The 20287-nt window shown below is 30.5% G+C and overlaps 1 protein-coding gene across 22 annotated transcripts in view; it reads right to left on the reverse strand.

Moving 5' to 3' along the window:
• Positions 1-20287, reverse strand: part of LOC142325978 (CUGBP Elav-like family member 1) — a 1952897-nt gene that overhangs the window by 616967 nt on the left and 1315643 nt on the right. For 21 of the 22 annotated variants that reach the window (XM_075367994.1, XM_075367987.1, XM_075367984.1 and 18 more), the window contains one exon: positions 6617-6676. The exons of the other annotated variant lie outside the window; for it this stretch is intronic. In XM_075367994.1, coding sequence (XP_075224109.1) covers positions 6617-6676 — 60 coding nt within the window. The remainder of the gene's footprint in view (positions 1-6616; positions 6677-20287) is intronic. 22 annotated transcript variants of the gene reach the window in all.

Raw genomic sequence — 20287 nt, forward strand, 5'->3', positions numbered from 1 at the left:
AAATATCGGATTTAGTTTTTATTGTAAAATTTTAGATCTTATTTTAACATCAAAACACATGAAAGGATTTCCACTTGGATTTTAAATTCAATTAAGCTAAACGGAGAACAATACTTAAGTACCAACTACCTAAATAAAATTAAAAGCAGGCGAATAGGCAAATTACTCCGTAATCTAATAATAGAATTGTTCGATTTTCCAAATTTGGAAACTAGAACATCAATATTTAACCGTTAATCAATACAAAGGATTAATATTATTCTTTTAAATGAATGATAATGAAATCGGAGACATAGCAACGGCGAAAACTACTATCAGTAAAGAAGGGGAATTAAATTTCACAGATATAAGAAAATGGTTAAATAGAAAAGATGAAAATCTTACAGAGACAAATTATTAACGAATTTGAAAAAAGTTGCAAGTGATTCGTAATGGGATAGTGAGCTTTCAATCACATATAATGATTTGTACTATTATAAACAAAATACTTCCATTCTGTTACTGCGGCTACAGTTTGAAGAAGAGACACTTGATAGGCCGAAAAACAAACAACATTAAGTTTTTCCTTACCAGGAGGTAAATAAATTGGCATCTATTCTACTGCTTTCTATCTAGTACATTACATTTCATAAGTGGTGACTAGAATTAGTAAAATGGCGAGGTATTTTATTGATATTAAAAGCAGCAGTTGAACTCATAAATTTTAGATATACAATTATTATTCTGTAACTTCCTTTCTTGTAACTGGAAAAAAGTAAACTGTAAAAATCTTTTTCAAGTACTGTTTCGAGAGAACTAAAGTTTTTTATGTTGTCATAAAATCAGTAATATATTCAAACTAGATTTCAGGTATAAATAAGAAAAAATAATTCGTGAGTTTTTAAATACTTCATGATATTTTATAGAAACATAAAATATTATTTATCTTCAATAAAAGACTCCATGAATACAAGTAGGCGTTTTATAAGGGTTAAATGGTTTTTTCTGTTAAAATTATCTATTCTAGTCTCACAACTGTAATAAGTAATTAACCAAAGATATGAGAGACATCAATCAGATTTTCTTTCGGTAAGAATAGTAATATATTCATTATATAACCAGTTCTTAAAGATAATTCAGTAAAGTTTTCATTTATAGGCTGATCACCATAACATGTCAATGGGCTTAGTTTGTTATATACGGTTGTTCATTTCCCACAGTGAAGAAAACATCTGCACTCGAAACGTTCCCGAACGTACCCAGAATGATAGGAATTCTTACTGTTTTTGAGTTTTCCAAAGTAATTTTGACAATAATTTTAAGTCATATATATCATATTAGCGGAACGGCTCTATAAACAAGAGAAATAATTAATTAGTAAAGGATACCACCAGGCGGTGACTAAAACCCATTACCTAACCCAATAGCTATACTATCCCCATTTTGAAACAAAGGGTTTTACAAAAAATCATATATAGGAACACTTAATCAATGTAAGGAATCAACTGCAAAATTTGTAATAATTGGAAAACGAGTTTGGACATAACCATAGCAAAAACACAAACTGACAAATTGATAAAACATCAAGTTAAAATTGACCTCGTTTCAAGCGATCAAAAAAAAAATTCCAATACAAACATGGATATTTAATTTCCTGGTTCTTATATTAGATAACAAGAGAAAAAAATATTTAGAAAAATTTAATCCTTTTTCCAGGTTTTTACTTTAATATATTGAAAAAAAAATGCCAGATGGTGACAGAAAAGTTATCATGAACGTGTTTGGAATTTATGAAAACATTATCTGTACGTGTTTCTTAGTTTACAAAACGTTAATCCGACAGAAATAAAAATTTGATATAAAAAAAAAGATTTTTAAAATCCTTAAAAGCATCCTTACACTAAAAATTAGATTTTTATAAAATTTTCTAACTTTGGTTCCATATATCGGTAAAAAATTGTCCTTTATTAATATTATTTTTTTTTCTAAATAAGGAGGATGGGAAAACATATTAACCCTTATTACAAGGGAATTTTTTGAGAACAACCAGATAGGTCATTTTACTGCATGATAAAATATGAGGAAAAGAATACTAAACAACTTCAAAATGAAAAAAGCATAGTAATAAAAATCGCAATGAAGTTTTTGTTCAAATAGTCCCAAATATTGAAATTTTTAACCATATTTTATGATCATTAAATAATTACACTACATTACATTACCATGTGCTTATTTTTGCACATGATGACTTGGTTGACAAGTTCATAATATTCATGGATTTGCTTTTATTAAAGATATTTTACTAACAGAATTATTTTTAATTTGTCGGCAAATACAGATAGAATAGCGGTATATTAAAGGTGGAATGTATGGTGAACATGTCAAAAATGAGGTATGAGATTTTTGCAAATCTTTACGTTTTAGGATCCAAATTGTTCATCTACACCAAAAAACCATATGTATGTCGCATTGCTTTTGGATTTACATCTCAGAATTGACCGAACCGATTTTCTTCAAATTTGGCTCAAATATTTCTATATATCGGGGGATTGTTCATATTATTTTTTTTTTTTTAGAATTCGTTTAGGGGGGATGATATAGTAAAAAATCAATTTCGATTTTCTTCAGAGGTATTTTAGAGAAAACTTTATTAACTTTTTATTCACTTCTTTTTTTTTATTAACTTTTTATTGTTAACTACAATGCATATATAAATAATCCACCCAAAAAAATTTAAAAAAATCAAACGCATTTCGTAAAATTAAAATACATATTATCTTATGCTCTAACTCCCTTCGGTTAAAATTTTTTCAAATTTAAGTTTATACTTCATTTATAGAGCTCTCAAGAAATGTCTACAATTGAAAAATTTTCCCCCCTTATTTACTGAAGGGGGTGTTAGATTAAAACAAATAGTAATAATAATAATAAAAAAATTATAAATTAGTTTTTTTGTAGAGATTGGATTCTTTAATGATAAAATATTATTATGTTACGTAAGAAAAAATTGACATAGGTTGTTCTTAAAATAAAATTCAACTAATAGGAATTATTTTCAGTATTAGTTTATTACAGAAACGTTGTAATATTTTAAATTATCTATTTGATTAAAATTACTGATAACATTATTAATAGTTATCTGATTAAGACTAATTTGTGCTATTATCAAGTAATTTTGTTTTAATAAATTTATTATTAAGTGTAGTACACAATTAAAATTAACAAATACACTTAAGTTTAATGGTTTTAGAACCACCCTTTAATATATTTAAATGCTTTTTCAATCTTTCACGAAAACAAATACTTTTTACCCTAACGCAAATATATAACCTACGCATCTAAACACAAACACACATTTACGTATGTACGTACATACGAGCATAGGAAAATAAGTATCTGGACAGTTCTATTTTGATGGTATTGCGAAAATATACGCGACATGAAAACTCCATTTAGATGTGACTGACGTGTAAACCAAGCAATGTACGACAGGTCGATGGGTCGAGGGTTTGTTCCCATCGTCATCACCAACGGGGTATATTTATCCAACGTCTGACTGACTAGCTGTCTGTTTGTTTAATACTGTAGTGCTATACTATGTAAATGAATTCAGCATTGCTGCTGATAAATTCTGTCATTACTTTCTTTATGGAAATTATGACTAAAGTATGCAAATACGGTGATATAAATATTCTAGTTCAGTATCGTTTTGCTGATTTATGTAATTAAAAGGTAGTATAAGTGGTTTATCAATTACGCTTCGCACGAATGAATAAAATTAATTAAAAAAATTAGACCTACTGATTTCTTTTACATCGAGGATGAAATGGAATTTTAAAAAAATCTGACAACAAAGTTGTAATATTTTCCTGGCATTGGTTATTTATTCTTATATAGTGGATAAATAATTATATATGAAAACGTTAGCTAAGCTTTCTTTAGGGTAGGAGTAATTTATAATGAAGTTTTATTGTAAAATTGTCATTTTATGTTTAAATAAACAAAAAAAAAAGATTAAAAATAAAAATAAAAAAAAATCGATTTTTTTTGTTTGTTTTCCAGCTCCAAAATCACTTCCTAAGAAAATTTTTGATTTTTGTACGGTTACTATATTAAATTAAGAACTAAAAAAGTTCTACTAAAAAATGTACAACCAATAAAAAGTGATCTAATTTTTCTTTTTTGGGAATGGGAATTATGAAGAAATTTTATTGTAATATTATTACGAAAGGTTTATTATTTATTTAAACTTTTAATGCTACTCAAAAAAGTTTTGAAAACTCAAAAAATTCAATGTTCATAAACTTTTATCGGCTCTCCAATTCTAATGTTGCCCCAGAGTATTTTTTAGGGTCGCTTGCACAACTGCTAAGGCGAGGAAGACAGTGCAATAAATAAAACGATGATTTTGTAGGGAAAAGTAGAAATTTTGGAGCAAAATGTTTTTAAAAACGGTAAAATAAGCACGCAACATGCACAGAACTTAATATAAAGTGGAGTTGTGTTTACAAAATTTTGAGAAAATTAATCCTCCAAAAACCCCCGACCATCTGGAGATACTGGCCCCAAAATTTTACCATCCTGAACCCCATAAAGAAAGGCACCCGCTAGTGACAATCCCTGTCGCCACACCACCTCCTCCGACAAATTATCCCATTTACACGAATCTATGTACAAGATCTCATAAAAATCGGTTTATCCAGTCAAAAGTTACTAAGTTTCAAACACGCCAATGCACGTTCATAGATTCGTACGAAGATTACCGCCAGCTTTTTTTCTTTTTTTGTTTTTTGGGGTCCCTGGGTCATGAAAGGTCGAGAAATGAGAAAAACTCATACCCTATTTCTTGAGTGATTACCATACTTTCCTTCTTGTTGCGTAATTCTATAACTATGATTCCAGGAAAGTAATAAGTTATTTTAATGTAACTGTTGCGTAGAAGAAAATGTAGTGACTATCTAAGAAGATACGCACAACATAATTTCTTTTGTGGACTATGGCTCGTAATGCAAGCTGCTTTCTAATTTTTATTTTAAGAGCATTATTTTTTCTTAAAAATTTATGAAATTTGTAAGTATTAAGATGTTTTCTTTAGAAAAGGAAAAATTAATTTTTTTCTTTTGAAAATATGTAAAATAAGTCTTCAGTATAATTTTATCATACGTTTTCAACCAGACATCCCTATTTGAATATCGTTGTATAATGTTTAGTAAAACTTCTAAACATAAATATTTTTACTTTAACCAAAAACTTTAACTTAGAATTATTAAGAATTTTTACCCTAAATACGTGTATATTTACAAAAAAATAAGTGAAAAGGGTTGGAATAAAATCATGTACGAGTTTATTATTTTTTTTTTACGATCGTGATTGAAGATCGATAAATTTTCTTCACGTCGTTATTAAACATTCCCCGATAAATACGTCGATATATCAATTTAAAAAAAAAATTATTTAACCCTATTACCACCAAAAATATCACTATAAGTAACCATATTTAAAATTTTTATAAAAATCAGACGTTCAGTATACCGCATTGTTAGTCTTTTTAGATACATTTCTTAGTTGATCTGTTACTAAAGTGGATAAAATATTTTTAAAAAAATAAGAATTCTGCTGTTCATAACTGGATCTGATCTGATTCGTTATTATAATAAATTCGCCGATTTTACAAAGTGATTTAAAATACTCAGACCCATAAAATATCATATAATTATAAAAGATATTCCTGGTTTGTAAATGTTTTATACTTTCTTACGTACAAGGTTTACACGTATACCTTATATATATTTTTTTACATATTATTTATGCAATTTGACAATTTTAATAAATAATATAATTTTAAAACAAGTACAGGATGGAAAAATAGTTAAACCAAGTATTTCAAGAAAATCGTTGTATCCCCTATGTGAAAATCCTGAAAACAAATGATAAAATTTTTAAATGAATGAAAACAGGACGACTCGAGTAGTTTATTATGTAAAAAGAAAAGATAATGATTGCATAAATCGATAAATATTATTATGAAATGGAAAAATGCAGTAAAAGATCAACAGGAAGGACTGAAATGAAACAGAAAGATGGAATTAATAATGAGTTTGGGGCTTGTGTAGAAAGAAAGAAAAATAGGGTGAGGAAAATTAAAAGCAAATTACTCAACCCGCAGTGGATAGATATGATCGTAAAAGTAAAAATTGATATCTAAACATGAATATATATATATATATATATATATATATATATATATATATATATATATATATATATATATACATTTAAATAAACAAGTAGTATTTTTTTTTATTTATTAATAAGATTATTTAGTGTTTTACAGAAACGTTAGTGTTTTTTTTTTAATTTAATTTAAAATGGTTATTCGCATGATTTTGTTGTTGGTTACTTAAATTATAATAGGAAATTATCTTTTTACATTTTTTTAAATTCGGGAGTAGTAAAGGTTATATTTTTTGGAACATGTTACGTAAAATCATACCTATTAACCTGAAAAACATACCTTTTTTAACATCATAGTTTTCCTTCTTTTTTTGTTTGAAAATAACAAAAAAAATATATATATATTTAAAATAAAACTAATACAAATTAAAAATAAAAATATATAAAAAAAATAATCACTTACAAATTCGAAGATTTATGGAAGTTTATTGTAAACCGTGCATTTTTTATTTTATATTTGGTACTGTAACAAAACAAAAAAAAAGAAATTGAAATAAATAGGGATACGTTACAGACGACGTTACATTTACGACGTAACTTGTACCTTTAGTCTTTATACTACAAAAGATCTAAATAATTTATTCGAATTTATTATGAGAAAAAAAAGAGAAAAAATAATGAAAGAAAAATGACAAAAGAAAAGAAAAATAATGAAGCGGAAATACAGGAGAAGAAAACACGTTAGATGACTTGAATAAGTTAAAAGGAAGGCGGAAATGTAACAATAAATCATAACAAAATAATGATGATCACCGAGCAGGTAGTGAGAAATTCATCTGCGACTTACATAGAAAAAGATATTCGGGCTGAGAAAAATAAAATGAAAATCGAGCCGTCCCAACAATTTTGAAATATAAGATGAGACATTAACCAAAAATGGGAACAAAAATATAACAGTCTTAAGATATGAGCTTAAGTGACGTAACCACAAATGATTTAAAGAGCGATCTGTATTAAGGGAAAGTTTTAACTGATTTATTGCGAAATAATAAAATTTGTTATAATAAATTTTTACATTTAAAATAGAGTTCACAATTTTAACTAATCATCATAAGAACTTAAATCAAAATTACATTAAATATAATTCATTCCATTAAATGAATGTTTAAGCAATGGTATTTGCTTGAAGCTGAAAACAGGCTCTTCTGGATTTTCACATAGAAAGAGCACATTAACATAGACTTTCTCTTTGTACAAGTAAAAAAGGAGATGGTAGGTTGAACTTCAATATTTATTCAGTTGTTAATATACTACTACTAAATTAAATGATAGTTATAATAAACGTGTTATTTAAAATAATTAAAAATAAACAAAACCTTTGTTCATATAACTAGTTATGTTACAATATTATCAGAGGTTATTTCGACTGCGTTCAGAAACCTAAAAATTTCCCCGATTACGAATGCTGTGCAAGGAACTTCTAGTGGTAGATTTTTATCATATATGTTTTCAAATGTCCAAAATTTTTGCTTTTTGGTTTTATCCTCTAAACTCTTTTACTTTCTTTACGATTTTGAACATCATTCTTTTCTGGAGTCATGAACGTTAACCGGTTTTCGATTGATATAAATTCTCCTGGAAAATTTACTTAAAAAAAATGTTGGAACAGCGCTTATTAATCAAGATAGTAATAACTCATTAAAACCACATTATAGTAGATATAAGAGAAAAATTTCGAAAAGGTGGAACAATAAAATACTTGAAAAGAGAAGACGAAAAAAGGAAAGATTTTTATTTGTATTTAAATATATTTTTAATTTCCTTGTGTTTGGGAGCTACTTAATATTTACTGTAAATTACAAAGCAATATCTCATGAGTTTACATTAATCAGCCGTCTATCGACAGTACTGCTTTATTAACCAGATTTTATAAAACATAAAAATAAAATAACAGGCTCTACAGTGAATGTTCAAGAATTAAAAGATTTATCTCAAAATTATTACTTCGTGATAGCATTTAAATATGTCTTTGACAGGAAAAATAGTAATTTTCAGTTACGACTGGTTTTGAGATGACAAGTAAATTGAGGAACAAAAGAAACAACTTAAATATCAAACTCCTTTTTTGCAAATCATGATTGCAGAAATCGCAGCAGGGTAGCGGTCGGTTACAAATATAAGGGAATTGCTTTTAGAAATCAAACTTTGGATGATTTGTTTATATGTTAACAATACTAACGAGAATCTAAAGTGCTCAATTTAAAAATATATATTTGGAAACTGTGGATATTTTTTCCATACACTGATTAAATCTTTTTATATTATTCTTTTGCCGCTTATTCTTTTCAAAACAGAAAATACCAAACTTTAAGGATATTTTTTCTTTACAAGGTGATGCTTCTCCCCGAAGGTTTTACTTGTAGGGGATATCACTTATTACTTCTTTGTTAACTGGAGGTGAACGTACTTCTGAAAATTTCAACCCTCTAAATTTAGTAGGAAATGTCGAAAAAATTAAAACTGCAATTATTGATGTAACTTATGTATTTTTACGTAAAGCATTAAAAACATAAATGCATTTAATTCGATTCCATACCGATTGAAAGCAAATTATAATTATTTTTCTTTTTTAAATAACTACATAAATGACAAGGCAGAAAACGTTTGGCGTGAATTATAGATTAAAAAAGGATAGGTACTTAATAAATCTCCAATTTTTTTTTTTTTTTTTGGAAATTGTAGAGAGGCCACGAATTTAACTGCACTAATTGATTAAAGTCATTTTAATGAAGTTGTTAAGAGTAATTTTGTTGAAAATTACAAAGAAAAACAGTAATCTTAAATATCTTATTGAAGCCAGTGCTTTTGCACATTATGAGAGCACAATAGCCATTATGAGATTCTGCTGTAGCTACCAGAAATAAAATAGCGTAGGAGTTGACAGAAAACATGGGCTATTTATTATATATTTTTTATTATATTATAAAATTTTCAATGCTCACGCAGAAAAATTTCATAAATTTAAAATAAGAAAATTTGATACGTGCCGATTATTAACACATACATTTTATAAGCTGTATAAAATTAGCACCGATTTTAGTATGAACATTTTTCCAAAAATTATGGCTAATAAGCAGATTGGTGTCGCATACATTTTTAAATAACAGGAAATTGAAATGCGTTAGAAAAGATCAAGACTTAATTTGAGAAATTCAGTTTAATGATGGACAATAGAGTTTAAGTGAATTACAGTATTAATACAACTTCAGGGAAATATAGTATAATGAATGGATCCATTCTTTGACAGTGAAAGGAAAAATCAAGAAAGAGAGGAAATTAAGATATTACTGGGGGAAATTCATATTTTGTTATATGGTAGTGGGACATGGGTACTGCTTAAGAAGGATAAGTATTTCGCAGGCGGAATTTGGATTTTTTAAGGAAGTTCTGAATTAAATTAGGAGAAAAATGAGGGTTCCCCTGTGACCATGTCACAGGGGAACCCTCATTGGTACGATTCCTCCATACACCAGGGGTCTCATCTTGTAGTGATTTGATGTGGCATCTGGAATGATCGTATCATTGGCTCATTGTTTTTTTAAGGAAATGTGAACGACGAAAAGAATTTGTAAATGCTTAGAGATTGGCTGATGCCCACAGTAGATATAATTGGAGAGCGTCCTGAATGATTCATGTAAGCCCCGACATATTAACTACTGGATGACATTGGCTGAATGAAACGTTTCCGAAACACTGTGTTTATCGCAGTGGACCTGTTGAATGGGCTCCACAGTCGCCAGATTTGACTCCAATGGACTTTTGATTCTGGGGTATCTCAAGTCACGGTGTACAGTGTGAAGATTCATGATATGGCCCTCCTAAGCACTAGGAATGAGGACGAATGTCATGCCATAGACAAACGTTATGACCAGAGTCTTAAAAAACCTGAAATTCTGCCCATAAACTCTGTATGGAATTCGATGGAAGATATATTTAATAAATACCGTGATTTCACCTATAGTGCGGGACCTGTTAAACTGTACATTAGTTACAATCAGTAGTTTTTTATTTTGTTTACAATTGTAATCTTGGTGTTTTAAGTGATAAGACATATTTTCAGCGATTTGTGTTATTTCCGTAGCTGAACTATCATTAAAAAAATAAGTTTATCAAATGTTTTAACTGTTTTATTCGCTTTTGAATTGTATTACTAACATATTCTCAAAATTCTGAGACTTCATAAAAAAGAATACACAGAAAAGGTTTATCAGAAGAATATACAGAATATATTAAATTCATATTAATTTATTTTTACCCGTATTTGTATCAATGATTTTAATATTGAAAATTTCCTGTAATATAATAATAATAATGACAGAACTAAAAATAATTATTATTCATTCCATCATCATTCAAGTATGAACCTTATCATATAATTTTTTCTAGTGTATTCCTAAAATGAAAAGAAAAAGAAACCGATCCCCAGCATCTAATAATTAAAAAAATGTTTAAATAATAAGATTGTGGATAATTAGATTTTTAAACCAGACTATGTTAAATGATTTGGCCAACCGTCAGTCTTCCATAAATAAGGATAATAAACACTTTAATTGCTAGTAAGGTAACTTTAATAGTTAATAAACTATTGAATTTATATATTTATTTTCCTACTATCAAATGGGATAGCCTTTTCTTTATATTATCCTGTTACTAGAATGTTGCAGACAAAAGATGCAAATGGATAATTTAATTTTTTTCTCCAACATTTTTTTTTTCTCCATTTTGATATGATTTTAACATCTATAATTAAGATAAGGTGAGAAATAGGATAAATTAAAAATAGGTTTATTATTTTTGTTTTTAACTATAATATTTCATTTTTAATTCTTTTGACGATTTTATATAATTATTATTAAATTAAAATTTAATTATTTAATCCTAATGTAGAATTTTCCAAAGGCAATGATGTTAAAGGTTTTTACAGTATCTAACGGGTTTCATATTTGTACAACATCAACGGATTAATTGTATGTATTTATATATATTCAATTAATTAATTAATTAACACGAGGAATAAATATACAACTCACGTTAAATAACATAGTTATACAGCATGAAATAGTTATACTAATCGAGCGTATAATAGTTATAGGCTAACAATTATATAGCATCGTCTAACAGAACCCGATGGTGGATAACTGGTAACTGTAGCTAAACTGGGATCCGCAGAATGGCTTTTGAGCTTTGGTACAATAATGGTTTTGCCGGGGAGGGGGCGCGAAGTTAGCTGACGATAATTCTATGTTGAATTTCTCTACCCTTTCTAGGCTAAAGTTGTCAAATAACAGTATCGAAATAGTTATACTGACTAATTATACAACTTTAGTATTATGCAAATCGTATTAATTAACTTTAAAAAGGTCCATGTTAACATGTTGGTTAATTTTAATTGACTTACATATCATCCGAGAGTTTTACATTAAAAGGTAATATCATTATTGTATCTATTAAACATTTTAAGTGGATTTAAATCTGTTAAGTAGTTAAAAAAGTTAAAAGTAAAAAGAGGAAAAAATATGAATGAAAAAAATTTAACAAAATTTTCTAAGAGAAAAACTTTTCATTGTTTAAACATATATTAATCATAATTAACTTGGGAACTAATCCGTTTTAAATTTTATCTACTTTACCTTGATGATATTTCACCCATATTTACTTATTAAATACTTGAAATAGAGATGATAATAATAATAGCACGAATAAAGTAACAAGACTTATTAGCAAACAGCTTAAAACATTGGAAATTAATCGAACCTAAATTGAAAAGGATAATGCGGAACTGAATACAGAAATATAATGTACCAATAAACAAAATTTAAATAAAAAAATAACGCTTAAGTACAACTATACAACTTTAGCAGCGTAGTAATAAATCTGCCTTAAATACACTCAATTTAAGTTCATTTTTTTACACAGGACTTTTATTGCTTTTTTTTAGCATGTCGAAATGTATCATTATATCAAACAAAACAGCAGAGCATTTAATTTCACAACAGAAATCAATTTTCCATCTAAAAAAATTCAAAGAACTACATTAATTATTGATGTTGACTACAATACAGGTGATTGATTTTCCTGTGTGCGACCCTGTTAGATTATTCAACTTCTCAGTTAATATGCGCGCGCGCGCGCACACACACACACACACAGTCGCAGAAAAATTATAAGAATAATTACGGCACTCTACCAAATAAAATGTAGTTATTTTCAATTAATGTTTTATATTTCTAGTTAAAAAAAAAAAAATACATTTTTAGTTTTAATTAAATTTTTATTTTATTCTAACTCTGCTCTGTTCCTATGCATAAGGTGAAATTTACTTTTCGATTAATCTGGAGTTGAAAAAAAAATGTTCTTCTTAATGTATAATATATTACAAAATCATGAAGATAACTCTAAAAGGTAATCTTCTATAGGAACAAAAGAAACAGCTATGGTTAAACGTCGGTGGTTCATTAGCCCAACAGGTATGTATAATTTATAAAGCACATAGATAAGTATTTGTATTTTTAAACATTTAGCATATTCTCTAGACATTGTTTAAAATTATTTTACTTAATAAAACGAAAAAGTAATAATTTCACACAGTTAACAGATCAGCAAAAATTAATCGATCGTTAATTTTTAAGTAAATTTGTACGTAAATAAAGTATCTTTTTAAATCTACCTGGAAATAAATTAAATATATTTTTTTGAAAAGAAAAGAAATAGACATGGACGCAGAGAAGGAGGTTATCATAAAACTGGTAATTGCATTTGTAAAAATTTAATAGGGATAAAGACTAGTATATTTTTAATAAATTTCTATTGTACTGATGCTATTAAAAAATAAGTGAATGTAGAAGAAATAAAAAATTTGTACAGTTACTACTATAAAATTAAGTAGTATAAATTAAACATTTTCAAAAGCTATTGACAAATTACGTACCATTATATAGTTAAATAAATGATTTTAATACTTTTCACAGCAAACCACTGTACTCAGATGTGGGTGGAGTTAAATAAAACTGGAATAAAAGTTTGTTGGTTAAGATGTCAAATAAAATACAGTTATTGCTTTGTGTTTGGATAAAATTATATACTGTTTAGTATAAAAACACATAGTGGATACGCGGGAAAATTGATTTTCATTATGTAAATAATATGATACGTCATCATCCAATCCGTGAATTAATGTTCTAATTAATATATGTGATATATACACATATATACAAAGAGAAAAACGTACATTTTTATTAAATCTACAGCTACATTTAAATAATTATTTTGTTTTTTTTTAATTGTACGATTAATTTTAAGTAAATCTATTATTAATAAATGTTATGAATACTAATTATTATAAAGTATTTTTGAATAATAAATTTATATATATTTAATTTATTTATATATATATATATATATATATTTACTACATTGTAGATTTAGGCCGACTTATAAAAGAACTTTTCATTTTATACACAACACCAGTTAATTATTAGATAATGATTATATTTTTCATACAGCCAGAAACTTCCAACTCACTAAAAATAAATTTTATTTAAAATTTTATTTTCATCATTGAGAATCACCATAATCTCTGAAAAAAACCCTGTTTATTATTTTTTAACTTTTGACTTGATGAAGAAAAATCACATCCCAGAAGACAATAAATATGACTAATTATTTTATTATTTAGGTTAGTGCACTACATAATTATATGTTTATTTATCACAAACCAAAGGATTAATTTTAATTATTTACCTCTAATCCATCCAAAACAAAGCGGGTCAAATGTGTATTCAACGCAAAATAATAATATAATACACAATAATAAATAAACACACAACGATACGTTTAAATAGATTTTATTATTCAATAATTTAATAACGTTCTGAGCTTTATATTAAAAAGTCTAAATTATAAACCCCATAAAATGTACTATAACACTTTTGTAAGCAAAACATTATAGTGCGTTTATCGAAAGTATAAGACTGGTTTTGTATTACTTAAATTTATATTACTTACTTCATTTTTCGATATTAATATAAAAGAAATAAACTAATATTTATTTTTCACTACTGATCTGACAATGCTTCTCTATTGCCAGAATGTTTACCACAGTTCAATCCGCACCAATCTCATTATTATACAAGCACAAAGAAAACGTATAAATAAGTAACCTGAAACGTTTTTTACTAAATTTAATATCGTTGTGTACATCGAGAGATATCGTCCATCTCGACTGCTGTCTATGTCAATATCGACTTCCTCAGATAGTTATTACGTGATATTATGTTATTATATTATTAAATACTATGGAACTAATAACATGTAAACTCTCCCGGGATAAATAATAATAAATTGTGAAATTTTCAGCGGCGAAATCGTTTAAGTAGTTTTTGAATTATTAGGTCACACACACAAAACGAAGACTATCTTTTACTTACATAAATAATAAAATTTATAAAAAAGTATCTCTTTTTAATAAGGAAATATCTTTGAAAATTCTGTTTTTAATAGTTCCAAGTAGCATAAGTAACAGCTTTTGTAGGATAAGCTTGTACTATTGTACTAGTTCTCTCATTATACGAGAAATATTACCATAATTTTAAAAATAATAACTTCTTTAAATCATTATATTATAAGATAAGAGAACAATCAAGTAGAGATAAATCATGCTTTCATTTAAAAAAGAAAAAAAAATGAAAATGAGTAAACTTGACAATATCTTGCTAACATAATATCGTACTTCACAATCGGAATAAGATAACATCATATAATTGCACATATATGTGTGTGTTTGTATATATATATATATATATATATATACAAACACATATATATATATATGATATAAATTGAGTCAATTATTTAGTTTCTGATAAAAGTTTATTTTTTATTTTCTTTTTGTAATACGTGGTTTATAAAAAATATTTATTCTGTGGCACATTTCATGTTTTAGTGTAATTGCACTGCCAAAGTAAAAAAATCTGATGTGGACACACATGACTTCCTTGTACGCCTATTACATTACATACACACATATTTTTTTTAATGAAAAGTACATAAAATTTTATTTCATTAATAACTTTTGTTATTTTTTTATATATTTTTTATTATTACTGAATAATTATTTATAGAAAAAAAAATTACTATCACAGGTTAATAATTATTAAAAATCAATTTATTTAAATTAAAAAAAAGGAGATGTCAGATTCGACCCGATGTGCCTTCCCCTTGATCAAAATATTTCATTAATTCGTTTTTGAGTTATTACGTACGTACATATATATATACATACATACATACGTACAGACGTCACCCCGAAACTAATCAAAATGAGTTTAGGGATTGTCAAAATGGATATTTCCGTTGAAGTCTGAAAAACGTCATTTTTCGCGATCATAACACTTCCTTTACTTCATACAAGAAAGTGATATGGAAAAAAAAACAAAAGTAAATAAAAGTAAAAGTAAATAAAATTTTTATGAAAATGATGAAATTTCTATTTTATACAACTTTTTTTTATCTTTGGATAGATTTTATTATGTATTTCCAAGATTTAGCTATTTTTATGCAGCAAAAGTATAATTCTGATCAAAAGCATTATTGGCCCTATTCAAGATTACTCGGGGCTCCGAGTAAATTCCTCGGATATGCTTTTCTTTTGACCTGTTTCCACCTTCAGGTCCCCTCATGGATTGGATTTTTTGGCCACCTGCAGGATATGAACAATTTATGGATTAGGAAGTGGACATATACCAAACTTAGAGCTGGCGATGTTGCGGCTACGGTCGAAGTTATTTGCAGGTGTAACGGAGACCTTTTGTTGTCCACATGCCCCCCGCGATGGCAAGCATGTAGTTAAGGTGCCCATGTTGTTCGGAGCATGGGAGCCCTGAAAGCCTCGGTGTGTAAGGGCCTGGAGTCAGTGCAGAGACTGCGCATCCGCTCTCTGCCAGGACATATGCCGGTTCCACCGGAGTACCGGAACGGACCTCCAGGGTTGGTAGTCCTGGAGTGGGGGTGTACCCCGGCGGCTAGCCTTACTACAGAAGGGATTTATTGTTCATGCAAGTTGAACAATTAAACGTGGCAGAGGGTGCACGTAAACACCCTCGTTTAGAACCAGCCGTTTCGCCTGAGGCAAAACGGAGAAAAAGTACGGAAAATAAAAAGATAGAGATTGAGGCTAGAAAAAGCTTACAAAAAGCTTTTTTCAAGAACAAAAATATACCAAAACCTAAATATTTGGTTGTTACCAAGGAGGATGGAAATTTCTCAAGGGTGAGTCCTTTTCTCATCGCTCGAGAAATAAACAAATGTGCTGGAGGCCCTGTTAAAGAAATAAGAAAAACTTTTACGGGACTTCATGTAGAGGCTGTTAATGATATACAGTCTCAGAAGATTCTAGGACTGAAGAAAATTGGAGAGCTAGCAGTACGTGTTGATCCCCACGGCACGCTCAACACCTCAAGGGGTGTTGTGGTCTGTCGGGATCTTTTAAATTGTTCGGAGCAAGAGATTGTAGAGGAACTGGCAGCACAAGGAGTAATAGAGTGCCGTCGATTGAACATGAGAAGGAACGGTGAGGTCTTACCCTCAGCTTCTCATGTCCTCACTTTCAACCGGCCTACTTTGCCAGAAAAGATAAGAGCGGGGATTCACAGTTTGGATGTGCGGGCATTTGTCCCACAGCCAATGAGGTGCTTCAAGTGCCAACGCTTTGGCCACACCGCTCTTAGATGCGAAAGACCGCAAATATGCGTGTGCGGTGAAGAGGTGCATGAGGGAGAGCCGTGTAAAGAGCCTCCTACATGTATTAATTGCAAAGGAGCGCATTCTTGTAGATCAAGGAATTGTCCTGTCTACAAAGATGAAGTAGCTGTGCAGGAAGTAAAAACCCTGCAAAAAGTCAGCTACTTCGATGCAAAGAAGATAGTTAACGCCCGTAAGCCTAGAGCAGCAACATCTTATGCTCAGGCTGCGGCTACTGTTCCTGCTCCTGCTCCGATTGCTGTAGATGAGGCTCAAATTATAAATAAACTTGCGCCTACTTTGGCTAACATGATTGAAAGGATCATCGAAAACAAGATGAAACCTTTTGGCAATAAAGAATTTGTTAAGCCAAAGATAGTGGTACAGCCTGCTGAAGATAAGTCGATAAAAGTGAAAGTTGCTCCTCCAGAAAAGAAAACGGACACCAAACCAGAATGTCAAGTCCGTCTCAGCGAGATTCTTGATGAAAAGAAAAAGGTGATACCTACAGAGTCTGTTATGGAGGCTCCCAAGCCTCCTGTAACTGAAGTGGCCTCTAAGCCTCAGAGGCCACAAAAAATCACACAGGGGGAGCGAGTGTCCCCCCTCCCACAGGCGGTGACCGGTGCGACCCCCGTGTTGGGGAGCAGCCAGGTTGCCGCCCCTCAATCGGCGCCGATCCATGCCCGTCGTCGTCTGCGGCTTCGGTGGTCTCCGATACGGAGACCGGAAGCCTTACAGGCGACGACCTTCTCCGCGAACACGATGCTGTTCGTAGGATGGAGAAGAAAAGGAAAAAGGGATGGCCGAAAGGAAAACCCAGACAATAATTTAATTAAAAATTAGCGAGTCGATTGTACAATGGAACATCAATGGATGTTTTTCAAACATCCATGAGCTCCAACGCTTGGTACATGACGTAGACCCGATTTGTATATGTCTGCAAGAAACGCATTTCCGCCGAAATGAAAATTTTAAATTAAAAGGATTCGATATATTTCGGCGAGATCAACCGCCAAATGTAAGAGTTAGAGGTGGAGTAGCTATATTAACATCGACTAGAGCTACCACCGAAGCGGTTGTTCTAAACACAAACCTACAAGCGGTCGCCGTTAGAATGAAGCGTCCGCTCCAGGTCACTGTCTGCAGCATATACTTGCCGTATTTTGATTGGAATAAGGATGACATAGCAAGACTAATTTCCGAGCTTCCCCCACCTGTTTTACTGGTGGGTGACTTAAATGCTCATAATTCTCTTTGGGGATCAGATCGAGTAGATCCCCGTGGAAGAGAACTGGAAGGGTTCCTGATGAACTCAGAACTTATTATTTTAAACGACGGATCAGGTACCTTTTTCAATGCCAGAGATGGATCGACGTCCTGTATAGATCTTGCACTTATAAGCGGATCAATAGCACCAAGGTACAGCTTCCATGTCATAGATGATCTGCATGGAAGCGATCATTTCCCGGTGCAAATTGTAACTGATGTTACAAGAACAATATATCCCATCCCTAAAAGATGGTTATTTGATAAGGCAGACTGGACGAGCTTCACAGCTAGAACGATACTCCCAGAAACAACTGGAGTTATCGAAGACGATGTCGAAGCCATAACAAATGCAATAATTGAATCGGCATCGAGATATATTCCCAAAACATCTGGGAAACTTACGAAAAAACCCGTTCCATGGTGGAACGATGAAATAAGTGAAGCTATAAAAACAAAGAAAAGGGCGTATAACGCCTTTAAGAAGCGTCCTAGTATAGAAAATCTTGTTGCCTTTAAGAAATACAGGGCGTATGCAAAACGTCTTATGATAGACTCGAAAGAACGATCCTGGCAGCAATACGTGTCATCCATCGACAAAACCACTACTGCATCAGATGTTTGGAGGAAAGTGAAGGCGATTTGTGGGCGTAATGATTTTGCTCCCATAATGATTTTGCCTTCAAGATGAAGATGAAATAAAAGACACTCCATATGAAATAGCAGAGCTGTTATCCAATCACTTCGAAAAGGCCAGCAGAACGGCCAACTACGAGGAAGGTTTTCGAACCAAAAAAGAAGAACTCGAAGGTCTACTAAATTTTAGAACTGAGTATAATTACTCATATAATGTACCATTTAAAATGGAAGAACTCGCGAAAGCGTTGGAAAAAGCAGGTAACACAGCTGCTGGTCCGGATGAAATCCATTATAATATGATTAGGCAGCTGAATACCACTGCAAAACGCAGATTATTAGAACTTTATAATAAAATATGGCGGGATGGAACGTACCCGCAGCAGTGGAAAAAAGCTCATGTTGTTCCAGTACCAAAGAAAAAGAAAAATTTAACAGACCCCAATAGCTATCGTCCTATTTCTTTGACGTGTGCTATGGGAAAAATACTGGAAAAAATGATTAATAATCGACTCGTCTGGGTTTTGGAAAAAGAAAACCTGATATCACCTTATCAAGCAGGTTTTCGGCAATACCATTCTACCACTGATCAAATGATCAGCTTAGGGGACATTATATATAACAGCTTTATTAAAAGGAAACATTGTGTCGGAGTCTTCTTTGATCTTCAGAAGGCTTTCGATATGACCTGGCGTCATGGTATAATGCTCCAGATACATGAATGGGGCATTCGTGGCAATCTGCCTATACTGCTCAGCAACTACATGAATGACCGTACCTTTCAAGTACGCGTCAACAATGAATATTCATGTGAAAGAATCTTGGAAAATGGCATACCGCAGGGTTCGCCGTTGAGCGGTACCTTGTTTACCATTGCCATTAATAAATTGATACTAGCCATTCCAGTAGAAATCAGCAAAAGCGTCTATGTTGATGATCTGGCAATTGTGTATGCCAGCAACAAGACTGCTATGGTGAGGTACAAATTGCAACGAGCGATCAATGCTCTGAATGAAGTTGCAAGGAATAACGGATTCCAATTCTCACCAGAGAAAACGTGCTGTGTACACTTTTGTAGGAAGAGAATTCCTCATCAAAGTCCTGCGTTGACAATTGACGATAATCCAATACAATATAAAGATAGCGTAAGATATTTAGGACTAGTATTGGATAAATCCCTTACATGGGGATTACATATACAGGACTTGAGTCATAGATGCAAAAGAGCCCTAAACATTATAAAATGTTTATCGAATTTAAACTGGGGCTCAGACAAAGAGACATTATTGAGATTGTATAAAGCATTGGTTCAATCTAAACTAGACTACGGATGTATCGTATATTCATCCGCTAGAAAGTCGCACTTAAGAAAGTTAGACGTAGTTCATAATAGTGGAATAAGATATGCAACAGGCGCTTTCCGCACAAGTCC

Source organism: Lycorma delicatula, chromosome 6 (assembly GCF_047948215.1).
Source record: "Lycorma delicatula isolate Av1 chromosome 6, ASM4794821v1, whole genome shotgun sequence".
NCBI lineage: Eukaryota > Metazoa > Arthropoda > Insecta > Hemiptera > Fulgoridae > Lycorma > Lycorma delicatula.